Consider the following 12,780-nt stretch of genomic DNA (forward strand, 5'->3'; position numbering starts at 1 on the left):
GAATCGGAATCGGAATCTTGTGGAAGCTTACGGAATCTCGCTTCCAAAACGTTTCCAAAATATTCTTTTTAAAAACACGTTGAAAGCTTACGATTCCATTTTGGAATCACGCTTCCATTCTATTTTAAAATCCATTGTCATGGTTCATAAAAATATAAAATCATAGTTTTTAATTAATATAAAATCTAAATTTTAATAGTAATAAATTAAAGAGAATAGAAATATACAAATATTAAAACTAATACTATAAATTATCTTTATGCATTAATGTTTTTATTAAAGATATAGCACATATTCAAATATATTATGTCAATAAATTTATGAAGTTTTAAAATAATTAATATCATAATTTATTTTAAACTTAATTTATGTGTATTTTTATAGTTTTAATATGAAATCATTTCAAAATTATTATAAATTAATAAATGCTTTATTTTAAGTTTAAATCATATGATTTTTAGTCTTAAATTATATAAATATTTCTTATATATTTAATATATATACATATATATGTATATATAAATATACGCTTCCAACACGTACCCGCTTCCTAAATTTTTTGAAAATTTTGCTTCTGCGCTTCCATACGCTTCCGCTTCCACGTACCCGCTTCCGTTTCCATGTAACGTAGCTCTCTCGACGGTTGAGTCACGAAGCCTGGATTGAAAGATCTTACTATTTGAGTGTCAACAACGAACTATAACCATATTGTTTGTTTCAAGACCAACTAATTAAAATTCTATTATAAAACAAGCTAAAAATACTAGATATTTGATGTATAGTCTCAATAGACATATGCATGACTTTATAAAATAAAGGGAACTATGTTTGCTTAATTTGCTTTTGTAGTTTCTTTTATGTGGTAACGGTTTAATTAATTGTTTACATGTAAACCCTTATTTCGAAATTTTGAAGCTTTGTATGTATATGAGTTATAACATTTTGCTAGTACAGTAAAGGGAACCAACAGAAAAAAAAAGAGAGTGTTGATTTTTAGAGCGATCCATAAAGCGATTCGGCCAAAAACGAGTAACACGTACATTGCACCACTTAGTTGAGTGCATTGATACCATCACCATGGAGAAATCAATTATTATTATCTTTTAAGTAATCACACATTTAATCTCACAAAACTTGGCAAACTTTTCTCTCCTGGAAACACCCAATCGCATACATGAAATTCGCCAGCTGAGTCGGATGAAATGGATCAAAGAAAATATGTGAATCTGGCACCTTACACGCTATTGAATTTGGCCTGCAGCTTGTGATGTACCCTCCATCATAAACACTAGGACAACATGGGCTCGTCGAGTCCATGAGATTTGAGCTAACTTGATTGCTTGAAGGTCCTCTAAGTCCCAACATAAAGTTGAAGTAATCTGAGTACAAAAAAGAAGTGTTGGCAAACTTTTCCTTCAACTGAGTCAGTCCTGTTCTTAGCTTGGCGTTGAAAATGGAAATCGCAAGGTTTAAACCATTGTTGCAGCTTCCACTTGGCACGGTATGAGCTATAATGCTTGGGTAACATCCTAGTGGTTTAAGATTGTTGATGAAGAATTTCCTTGCTCCTAATATTTGCAATTTCTGCACACGCAAAAATCAAAATATTTAGTAGAATGCAACTAAATCAATTAAACATGAAAACAAATTTGAGATGAAAACAGACTAATTCATTGAATTTGAAGTATTCAATCAAGTTCTCGTATAGGCTCGCTTATGTAGTTGCCAATGTAAATAAAACTAAACGTTTATCAAAAATTGGTTTGATAGTTTTTATATTTAGTAAACTATATATATATCTTCAGCATTTAAAGGATATACTATATTGATTTAGTTTTATCTAAAGTTTGAAAATAACGATTTTAAGATTAGTTAATATGTTTGGTTCATAAACAATATATTACTATTGATTAATGTAGTAGTAAAGGAAGAAAATGATGGGAGCCTAAAAAATGTTTTACCTCAATTTGTGTTAAATAATCATGAAGAAGTTTCTCTGCGAATTCATTTGGATCGGTTGTCTTATTAAAGAAAAAAACGTAATCGTTAATTCCTATCGCAGTCATGAACAACGATTCAGCCAAGTGTTTATAGAGCTCTGGCTTCGTCTTAAACTTTTTCTTCATATTCTCGTCGATAGTTTTTTTGAATAGATCGACTTGGACACTCAACGAGAGACACTCTCCCTTTGTTCATAGAAAGAGTCAAATAAAACTCATTAGATATTTTTCACAAAACCTCTAAGAGTCTAAGGTAATTTTATAGGATACGGAAACCTACAAATTGCTTTCCTGTCTCTGGAAAAATTCCACAGCCAGCAGAAGCATAGTTAATACCAGTTGAGATGTTGTTCTTTTCTTCTTCTGATAATCCTTGGTAAGCAGGAGCCAAAGGAAGCCCATAATAAATAGCTGAAAAACATAACAAGACAATTAGACATCTCAATATTTAAATGTTCGCAATTATTTGTTTAATTATTTTGTATACTTAATATAAATACAACAAAAAATCATATTGTTTTTTCAAAATACCTGTTTAAAATAATTTAACTTTCACAGTTGAGCGAAAGTCTTTTTCTCTCAGGCACGTTATTCGAGGCGCGAAAGAGACTTTTTCCTACCTTGTTCCCTGCTAGTGAAACCTGGTTTCGTTCCCCAAACACCTGGTTTTCCACCGCAGTTACCTGGTTTTCCACCGCAGTCACCGGAATTTTCAAAATCATTTTCAAAATTTCCGGCCGATCTTGCTCTCACGGTGATTTCTCTCTGGATCTCGAGGTTTGCTGAAGATTATATCACAGATCCACGCCTACAACATGAGTCTTTACAAAGCTTATGCTCAGAGCTTCTCGTGGGGTTGAGACGGCTCTCCTACCCTGTTCTCTTAGGGATCTCTTGCTGTCTAAGTGCAGTTTACTTCCTTCACACCCTGGTTACTTGGTCTCTTGTTACTACCATCTTACCTCTTATTGAGGGTTTTTGGAGGAGTGTTTGAGTCTTGAACTTGGGTTTCATACAAATCTCTCCTCCGAACTTCATCATGTCTCGCAGATACTCAAGCAGAGAGAAAGAGAAGTGGATCTCTAACCCTTCTCGCCCTTCTAAACGCCCTCCTATCCAGCTCCCGGAAGCCGACTGTTCTAACCTTATTGAAGAGCACAGATTCACGCTGATTGGACGGGTCACTAATGAGGCGATGCAGAACACAAGAGCTCTAGTCGATTTCTTCCTAGGGCATTGGCAAGTGGTTGGCTCCATTACTGGAAGGGCTCTGGGGCCGCAACTCTTTCAGTTTAAGTTTGAATCGGAGAAAGACCTTCAAGCTATACTCTCAAAAGCTCCATACCACTTCAAAAGGTGGATGATCATACTTCAACGTTGGGAGCCCATTGTCTCGGATCTCTTTCCAGCGACCTTACCGTTTTGGGTAACGATCCATGGTGTCCCTCTGCATTACTGGTCAGACAAAGCACTCCGGCTCATTGGAGCTGAGTTGGGACCAGTGGAAACTACAGACGCCGAGAACTGCAGAATCCGAGTCATTATCAATGGCCTTAAACCTCTTGAGAGATTCCTCGAAATCAGCTTGAAGTCGGGTGAAACGAAACAGGTAGAAGTGGAATACGAGAAGCTAGAAAAACATTGCTTCTCGTGTCGCTCTCTATCTCATGAAGCTGGGAACTGCCCTACTAAGCCGATTTCAACGGTCTCCTCATCTCAAGACCTTGGCATCTCTCAAAAAAGAACTCTGGATCGCATTGCAGAGAGCAGGAAACGTGCAGATAACAGGAAACTCTCACGCTTCTCTCCGTATGATAGAGGAGTGGGAGAACCAAATAATAGCAGGCGCCCTGATTACAACTCTCGAGAACACTACCAAAATCACAATGAGCATCTTGGTCGTCATGACAGCAGAAGGGAGATAGAAAGAGAGGGTAACTATCCTTCCCGCCAATACTACTCGTCCTCGGAGGATAGAGAAGGCCACCGTCCCTATCCCCAAGCAACCGGAAAGCTCCCTCCCATTCGAGGAAATTCTCATGTATCTCTCAGACCTCAAGGAATGCGCTCAACTAACTCGGCTTCTAAGAGCTACTGGCGCCCTGTCTCAAGTGGAGGAGCTGGAATGGGGGGACAATCAAACTCCATCCAATCTCAGGTCTCGCATACGCCATCTCCAAAAACTCAACGAGAACCTATGATACCAGCTGCGTCCCCGCAAACTCCTCGAATCTCTACTACTTCCGGGGAACGACGCTCAGCGCTAGAACGCCTCTCTGGAGCGCCAACGAGAGTACCCTTACTTCAGAACGGGGTTGCAAACTCAGACTCTGGTCGTCTCCAGGAAGTGAATATCCAGTATTTGGAAGACGCCCTCCCTTATCAGACTCCACCGGAACATATGAGACCTTCAAGCTCAAAAATGGTTGTGGCTGGCAGTGTGCAAAACCCAGAGGAAGAAACTGGCTCTCCAATTCGAACTCTTAGTGAAGACAGAGCTCATGTTTCTCTCAGGCTAGGGCCCATGCCCCCTGACGAGTCACCACTCCCGGTTCTGGCTAAAACCTCAGGTACAGCGGGGGGAAAAAAAAAATCTACTCGGGCTCCATCAACTAGGCGTGTCAACAGGAGCCCAATCCAAGGAGTCAGCCTTAATAAAAGAAGACTTGCAAAGACCCAAGGCTCACCAAAACGCAAACTGGTTGTGGACCCAAAGGACAAAGCAAAAGGCAAAGCACCAGCTAAAGGAGGCAGGCCATCAACTACTTTAATCCCGGCAATCACTAAGAAGCGGGCGGATTTTCGGACCGCTCCAAGCTCTCTTCCTTAGCGAGTATGAGTTGGAACTGTCAGGGGATAAGGAACCCTCTTACAGTTCAACGCCTCAGGGAGATTCGATCAAAGCTCTCCCCCGACATCATGTTCCTTATGGAGACAAAAAATCAAGACGAAGCTGTGTTCAATATGTATCGAGGTTCTGAGTACTCCCACCACTTTACTGTCCCTCCTGATGGACTCAGTGGGGGTCTCGCTCTCTCGTGGAAGTCTGATGTCCAGCTAGATGTTTTGTACTCCTCCCCAAACATTATTGATACTTGTATCACTAGCCATAAAAAGACCTTTTATGTTTCTTATGTTTATGGTGCTCCTAGACAAGAAGAAAGAGCTGCATTCTGGTCCAAACTCTCAGAACTAGGAGCACTAAGAAACGATGCTTGGCTTATCACTGGGGACTTCAATGATCTCTTAAGCAATTCGGAAAAAGTGGGAGGTCCACCACGATGGGAGGGATCTTTTCTTTCTTTCCGAAGTTTTGTTACCCAACATGGGATATGGGATCTTCAACATTCTGGAAACTCGCTCTCGTGGAGAGGCACTCGTTACAGCCATTTTATTCAATCTCGCCTTGATAGGGCCATGGCTAATGTAGAGTGGAGTGAGATGTTTCCAACAGGTCGTTGCGAGTACCATCGCTTTGAGGGCTCAGATCACAGGCCTGTGCTCACTCTCTTTGATAGTAATCTACTGAAGAAGAAAAAAGGTCTATTTCGTTTTGATAGAAGGCTGCGGGAGAAGCCAGAAATCAGGGCGTTAGTGGAAGATGCCTGGTGTCTACAACCAGATGATTCAGTCCTTACTAAAATCTGTCGAGTGAGGTCAAAGATAGTGGAATGGACAAAGCGGCAAAACCAGAACAGCAGGGAATTAATTCAGACCTCACAGGCACAGCTTGAAACCGCCCTCTCAGCCTCAACCCCGGACCCCGATCTCATCCTCTCCCTCCAGGGGATCCTAAGTAAAGCTTATGCTGAAGAGGAAGAGTACTGGCGCCAAAGAAGTCGAATCCAATGGCTGAGTTGTGGCGACAAAAATTCAAGCTTTTTCCACTCGGTTACTCGTGGACGACGAGCCCTAAATAAATTTGCTGTTATTGAAGATGAGACAGGGAATGCTTTCTTCGAGGAGAAACAGATTACGCAAACTATAGCTTCCTTCTATCAAGACATCTTCTCATCCCGCTCAACGGGAGACTTGAGCGTCGTCCGCGAAGTCCTCACTCCGAAGGTCACCCCTGAGATGAACCATTTGCTTATTGCTGTCCCATCGGACCTGGAGATAAAACAGGCGGTCTTCTCGATTAATGTGGATAAAGCCCCAGGTCCCGATGGATTCTCTGCAGGATTCTACCAATCCTTTTGGGATATCATCGGGCCTGATGTTTCCGGTGATATCAGGAGCTTCTTCACTGCTGGGGAGTTACAGCGGCGTCAAAATGAAACTCATGTTAGACTGATCCCCAAGATCTCGGGGCCTCGGAAAGTTGCGGATTACCGGCCCATTGCTCTATGCAATACCCACTACAAGATCATCGCAAAAATCCTCACCAAGCGTCTCCAGCCTCTACTGTCCCAGCTTATTTCGAGGCATCAATCAGCTTTTGTGCCCGGAAGAGCCATTTCCGACAATGTCCTCATCACGCATGAAATCTTATACTATCTCCGTACGTCGGCTGCTCGTCAAAGATGCTCAATGGCAGTGAAAACTGACATGAGTAAAGCTTATGATCGGATTGAATGGGACTTTCTCAGAGAGGTTATGGAGCGGCTGGGTTTCCACAGTGTGTGGATTTCGTGGATTATGGAATGTGTATCCTCGGTCTCCTACTCCTTTCTCATCAATGGTGCGCCCCAAGGTAGTGTCTTACCAACTAGGGGATTGCGACAAGGAGACCCGTTGTCCCCGTACCTCTTCATACTTTGTACGGAGGTACTCTCGGGACTGTGCAACAAAGCTCAGGAGAATGGTACTCTTACTGGTGTGAAAGTGGCCCGCTCATGCCCTCCTATAAACCATCTCCTCTTCGCCGATGATACCATGTTCTTCTGCCGATCAGACCGTGCCAGCTGTGAAACCCTTGTCTCGATCTTGACCAGATACGAGCTAGCTTCCGGGCAGTGCATCAATCGCAATAAATCAGCTATCACCTTCTCCTCCAAAACACTACCAGGCACAAAGAGAAATGTTAAGTCAGCTCTCGGAATTGGCCAAGAGGGAGGTATCGGCAAGTATCTTGGGTTACCGGAGCACTTCGGAAGAAGGAAAAGGGATATTTTTGCTTCGCTGGTGGATCGTATCAGGCAAAGGTCCCATGGCTGGACTACTAGATTTTTATCGGGTGCTGGCAAACTGGTTTTACTAAAATCAGTATTAGCAGCGATGCCAGCATATACCATGTCATGCTTCAAGCTGCCCCAATCCCTTTGCAAGCAAATTCAATCTGTTTTAACCAGGTTTTGGTGGGACCTGAAACCGGAACAGAAGCGACTATGCTGGGTCTCTTGGGATAGGCTTACAATGCCAAAATCTGTTGGAGGGCTTGGATTTAGAGATATAGAAAACTTCAATGATGCCCTATTAGCAAAAATATCCTGGAGATTGCTGAAGGACCCAACTTCTCTTCTTGCACAGACACTACTCGGCAAGTATTGTCGAAATGAGAGCTTTCTTGAGTGTGGGACATCGGGAGCAATGTCTCACGGTTGGCGGGGAATCCTTGCTGGACGAGAAGTGTTAAAACTTGGGATGGGATGGGCTATAGGTACTGGGGGGAACGTTAATCTCTGGAAGGAAAGCTGGCTATCAACCAATGGATCCTTACGACCAATAGGTCCCCCAACCTTTGAAGAGCAGGAACTAACAGTGAGAGACCTCTTGATCCCGAACTCGGCAGAGTGGGACGTCTCAGCTATCCGTGCCCATTTACCACAGTATGAAAGCTCTATTAGACTTCTCCAACCGAGCTCCTTCAATATGGAAGATACACTGGTCTGGTTGCCGGAGAAGTCGGGTTGTTATTCCACAAAGTCTGGCTATGCGCTGACTAAACTCGCCGGAGAAAACAGAGCTCATCATCAGAATACGGCTCAGTTCAGCTGGAAGGCTAGTATATGGAATATCGATACCTCCCCCAAATTGAAACTCTTCTTGTGGAAATTGGCGAATCGTGCCTTACCTGTTGGGGAAGCTTTGGCCAGAAGAGGGATTGCAGCTACAACAACTTGTAAACGTTGCGGTGCCATTGAGAGTGAGATCCATACCTTTTTCCGATGCCCTTTTGCTGAAAAAGTTTGGGATCTTATCCCGGCGCTGCACAAACCGATTAGCTCAACCTCCAATATTCTGAACCTCATCGACATCAGCAAGAAGATGATCACTCTACCACCTGCAGGTATCACTAAACCTCTGTTCCCCTGGCTGTTATGGAACCTATGGACATGCAGGAATCAACTCCTGTTTGAAGACAAAAAGTTCTCTGAGGTTGAGGTCCTAAACAAGTCAATCAGAGACGCAAGGGAGTGGAGTAATGCCCAAGCCATACCTGTATCAAATCCTCCAGCTCCCCCGCCTCCTAGCGCTCTCAATTACTCTTCCACTGCTACTGCTTGTTTTACAGATGGAGCGTGGGATAATGTCACTAAAACTGGCGGGATGGGATGGTGTTTCCATGATCACTTGGGTTCAGTAACTCTACAAGGTGCTGATGCAAAGAGATATGTCGGCTCTGCTTTGATGGCAGAGACTCTAGCTCTTAAAATGGCACTGACAACCGCAGTTCGCAATGATATCCTCGACCTGAGGTGTTTTTCAGACTCTCGCAGTCTTGTTTCTCTGCTCACGACAAATACATCCGTTGTTGAGCTCCAAGGGATCCTCCACGACATCCGCGTGTTGAGTAGTTCCCTTAACTCTATCTCTTTTCATTACATTTCTCGTTTAGAGAATGGATTTGCGGACGGGCTAGCTAAGTCTGCTCTCGCCCTTTGTATGAACTCACCTCCCTCGATGGAGTAACTATCTAGTTTCTAATGAATGAATGAAGTATGGTTTGAACAAAAAAAAAAAAAAAAAAAAAAATAATTTAACTTTCACTATTTTCTTTTGCTATTTAGATAATAATTTCCAGAAAATTACTAGTCATATATACCTTTCGATCTGATTATAAAAAAGCAAAAAGAACAATTACTAATTAATAGTATGTTATTTGGTAATTCATTACACGACCTATAAAACATTTGAAAAATAAAATTAGGAGAGACATGTGCAGCGTTTGCATGTTCTTACCAATGTAATCAGCAATAGTTTTGCCATTGCTAAAACGGCCGGTAGGTTTGCCTCCTTCAAAATCAGAACCATAAGGTGCAAAATTCGATTTGATTTTAGTCGAAAGATAATTATTGTTCCCAGAATCAACCAATGAATCTCCTATAACATATAAAGCTTGAAAATTCCCTCCAAAAAGCACAGCTTCTTGTTTTAATGGCTGCGAGACAATGGCGGAAACATTGAGAAGACAGAAGACGAAGAGCCAAAGAAGGCATGGCTTTGGAGAAGAAGGCAATTCCATTTATATCTTCTTCTTTTTCTTGATTAGAGAAATAAAGAAGAAGATATTAAATGAATCTTGCAAATTGGAAACCTCAACGATGGGAGACTATATATAAGCGGTTTGGCAAGTATCAAACAGTTTTCATACTAAAAACAAATGGCAAAACTAAAAATTATCATTAACTATTATTAAACAAACCTATATATGATCTGAAGGGTAAACTTTACCGACCACTTAAAAATAACTAAGCCTATGTATGGAAACTAAAATTCACTACTTTTGTTTTTATGTAATTATAGTATCCTTAGGCTTGAATTTACATGTATTTCTCTATTTGCAGTTTTGAATGTTTACTGAATATGATTAGTTTACATTAGACTTTCACACTATTTGTTTTTTATATTAATGGTATAAAACACTATATAATCAGATCATAAAATTTATAATGTATTATCTGTTTTAGTCTGATTAAAATTTTCAGAACTTGGTTAGAATAGTTGAACCATTTAACGGTTGATTCTACTATACTATCGAATCAGGATTTGGTCTGTTTCTTAAAACATTACTACATAAATAAATAAATCAAAGAATAATGAATCATGGTTGATAAAAAATAATTAACTCTATTGTTAAAGTAGAAACTCGAAAAAAAATTAATTTTACCACAACTTTGATATCACTTTTCAAATTTATCTTCAAATGATAACCATTATCATAAGAAATTTTAAATTGTTACAAAAAAATTAAACGAATCTCCTAAATCATTTATAAATGTTAAATAACTATTTAATTTATAGGATCATAAACTCAACCCCTCTCTTTAGATACCAAACCCTAAACAATAATCATTAATTCTAAACTCAAATGTTAAAGTATTTTTTTATTGAAAATGTCTTTTAAAAATGATATCCATTTTATGGTAATTCAAACAATTTATCTAGAAACTCGACTCAGTGTATACCCTAATTGGTGTTTGAAACATATTTTGGTCTAAATTTTAAGTTTTATATCAATTTTTTGAACAAAGATTAAAAATAACTTATACTCCTTCTGTTTCACAAAGCGTTGTAAATTTTTTTTTGTTTAATAAAGAGTGTCGTTTTGTATTTCCAATACAAAATTTTAAACAAAAGTCTAATTTTATCCCTGTTATTTTAATGCATTAATTAGAAAGAAAAATTTGTTTAGTATGTAAACAAAGGTAAAATAGAGTTTTTAAATAACTTTTCAATATATGTGCAAAGTTTCCAAGAGACAATATCATGAAACAGAGGGAATAGCAGATAAAACCAACAACTAAACACACATAAAAGGAAAAGAAAAAGCAACTCCCAGAGCTCTAAGAGACAGTACAAACACATTAAAAACATAAGTTAACTAGATAAAAAATCAGCTTGGCCTAGAAGTAATCATTGCCAAATGAGAAAAATGTCTTTAATAAATCGTATATAAGACCATGCTCGCTAGAATTCGGTTTTCCCAAGCCTACACTAGTAGATTTACACCAGCCCTTGCAGCTTAGCGGATTACCAACCGACGAGTAGCCCGATCAATCCCAACCACCACCGCTAGTAAAAGATAGGGTACCTGAGAGTTATTGACCTCTAGTCGCACTAAAAAGCTCTATTTGCGCCAACAAGCTAATAATATCTAGATCAATGAAACCACACTTATTGGACTCGACCTTTAGAGACAAGTGAGAGCCAAAGCAGGAAGATGAATGCAATGCGAGCCACATCTTGATATTTCTCTTTCAACAGTGCAAAATGGACAACACACACACATATATATATATATATATATATATATATATATATATATATATATATATTTATTTATTGTCCGAACAAATTGTACTCTCTTTACTTCACAGTACATTAACACAACAAGAAACCATTTTTTTTTTCCCTCTAGATTGAATTAAAAAGCCCAAAGGCCATAAACCATTACAACTCTAAAAAAAAAACCGAAAGCCCAATAAACAAATGGGCTGAAAATTACAAACAAGAAAGTTGGACCTAAAGCCCACACTTCCAGGCCCACACCATCACCGACACAATCGAGGCGAGTCGTCCACACGTTTCAATCTCCCGCATCGCGGAGACACGCGTCACGCCCTCGCCATCCCGATCAACACCACTACGCCTCACCGTGAAATCGCCGCGCCGGAACCTCTTGTTCGTCGGCGCACGCCTGATCTTCTTCTCGAATAACGCCGGAGGCCGTAGCTACAATCGTCTTTGCTTCGTCTGAACTTTAGCGGAGAGCTTCATCGAGGATCTCTCGAGATCTCACACCACCCAAAGCCATCGAACTCCCAAACAAACAGATCCATAAAGAGAAAAGAAAATAAACAAACCCTAATACAACCGCCGTTGACTACAGGAGAGCTAAACGGCGAGAACGCTAGAGCCGGCCGTTCTCCTTTAACGGAAAGGAACCACGCCGGGAACAAAAGCCGAACGCCCACCGCTTGAAGGATGCGACGCCGGGAGCAACAGCCGAACGCCCACTGCGAGATTGGTGCGACGCCGGAGACTTAAGGAAGTAGCTTACATGGACTGAAGGATGGTATAGATCAAGGGCCGGACCGACGGCGGCTGTGGAAGCCCCACCGTCGGCCGGATTTACAGATCTCACTTTCGCCTTTCTCTCTCTATCGCCTTTCTCTCTCTCTTGAACACACGCGCAAGCTCTTCCAATCGTTCACAACAAGAAACCATACTAAGCCATGTTTGAGAATTGATCGATAAAATTCAAGGCTGGTCTTTTCGTGCTAGCTATTCAACTTTTAAACCAATAGTTATAGTATACAGTATATAGGTTAGCCATTTAGTATTGACCTTAGTGGTATAAAGGTCAACAATCAGGGTAAATTTGAGATAAGCTTCACACAGCTATAATAAATGTGATTCATCAAGTATACACATTAATTAACTTCCCAACACTTCCAACTATGTTCTTAAGTTTAATGAATCTTAATAAATTATAATTTATCCTTTTCATATTAAGTGTAGTTGTAGAGAAAAATTTTCGTTGCAAAACAAATGTCTTTTTAGCATTTTAATGCAGAATTTATTAATTTTATTATCAAGATTATTTTCTATTGGTTGAAATAAGAATATGTGTATTGATAATGATACTTTTATATATAAAATTAATAAAACTAAATGATTTTTTAATATGTGTACACAAGTTTAAAGTGATACTTATTATGAAACAGAGAGTATAATGAGTTTAGAGCATCTCCAAAAAGACACTCTATAACTTCATATTTGAAGTTTTTTTGTTCTCCAAAAGAAAACTTCAAAACTTTAAATTTGAAAATTTTAGTAGTGAAACTTCAAATATAGAGTGTCACTACTCAAAACTTCAAATTTGAAGTTTCACATT

At 39.8% G+C, this 12,780-nt stretch overlaps 1 protein-coding gene across 1 annotated transcript; it reads right to left on the reverse strand.

The window, feature by feature from the left end:
- Window positions 1-958: 958 nt before the first annotated feature.
- On the reverse strand, window positions 959-9,478 carry LOC108828161 (GDSL esterase/lipase At2g03980-like). Its single transcript, XM_018601753.2, has 4 exons — window positions 9,123-9,478; window positions 2,281-2,411; window positions 1,962-2,186; window positions 959-1,584 (listed from the first exon to the last, which is right to left on the reverse strand). Exons 1-4 carry the CDS (start codon window positions 9,403-9,405, stop codon window positions 1,126-1,128), a joined length of 1,098 nt encoding a protein of 365 aa, XP_018457255.1. The 5' UTR covers window positions 9,406-9,478; the 3' UTR covers window positions 959-1,125.
- Between the last annotated feature and the right edge of the window lie 3,302 nt (window positions 9,479-12,780).

Source organism: Raphanus sativus, chromosome 9 (genome assembly GCF_000801105.2).
Source record: "Raphanus sativus cultivar WK10039 chromosome 9, ASM80110v3, whole genome shotgun sequence".
Lineage (NCBI taxonomy): Eukaryota > Viridiplantae > Streptophyta > Magnoliopsida > Brassicales > Brassicaceae > Raphanus > Raphanus sativus.

Bases quoted from the DNA above. Each gene is read 5' to 3' on its own strand.
- LOC108828161 (XM_018601753.2), bottom strand. From the start codon at position 9,405: ATGGAATTGCCTTCTTCTCCAAAGCCATGCCTTCTTTGGCTCTTCGTC. The intron at 2,187-2,280 runs GTAGGTTTCCGT...CTATGAACAAAG, and splicing joins CAGAGACAGGAAAGCAATTT to GGAGAGTGTCTCTCGTTGAG. The intron at 1,585-1,961 runs GTAAAACATTTT...TTGCGTGTGCAG, and splicing joins ATTATTTAACACAAATTGAG to AAATTGCAAATATTAGGAGC.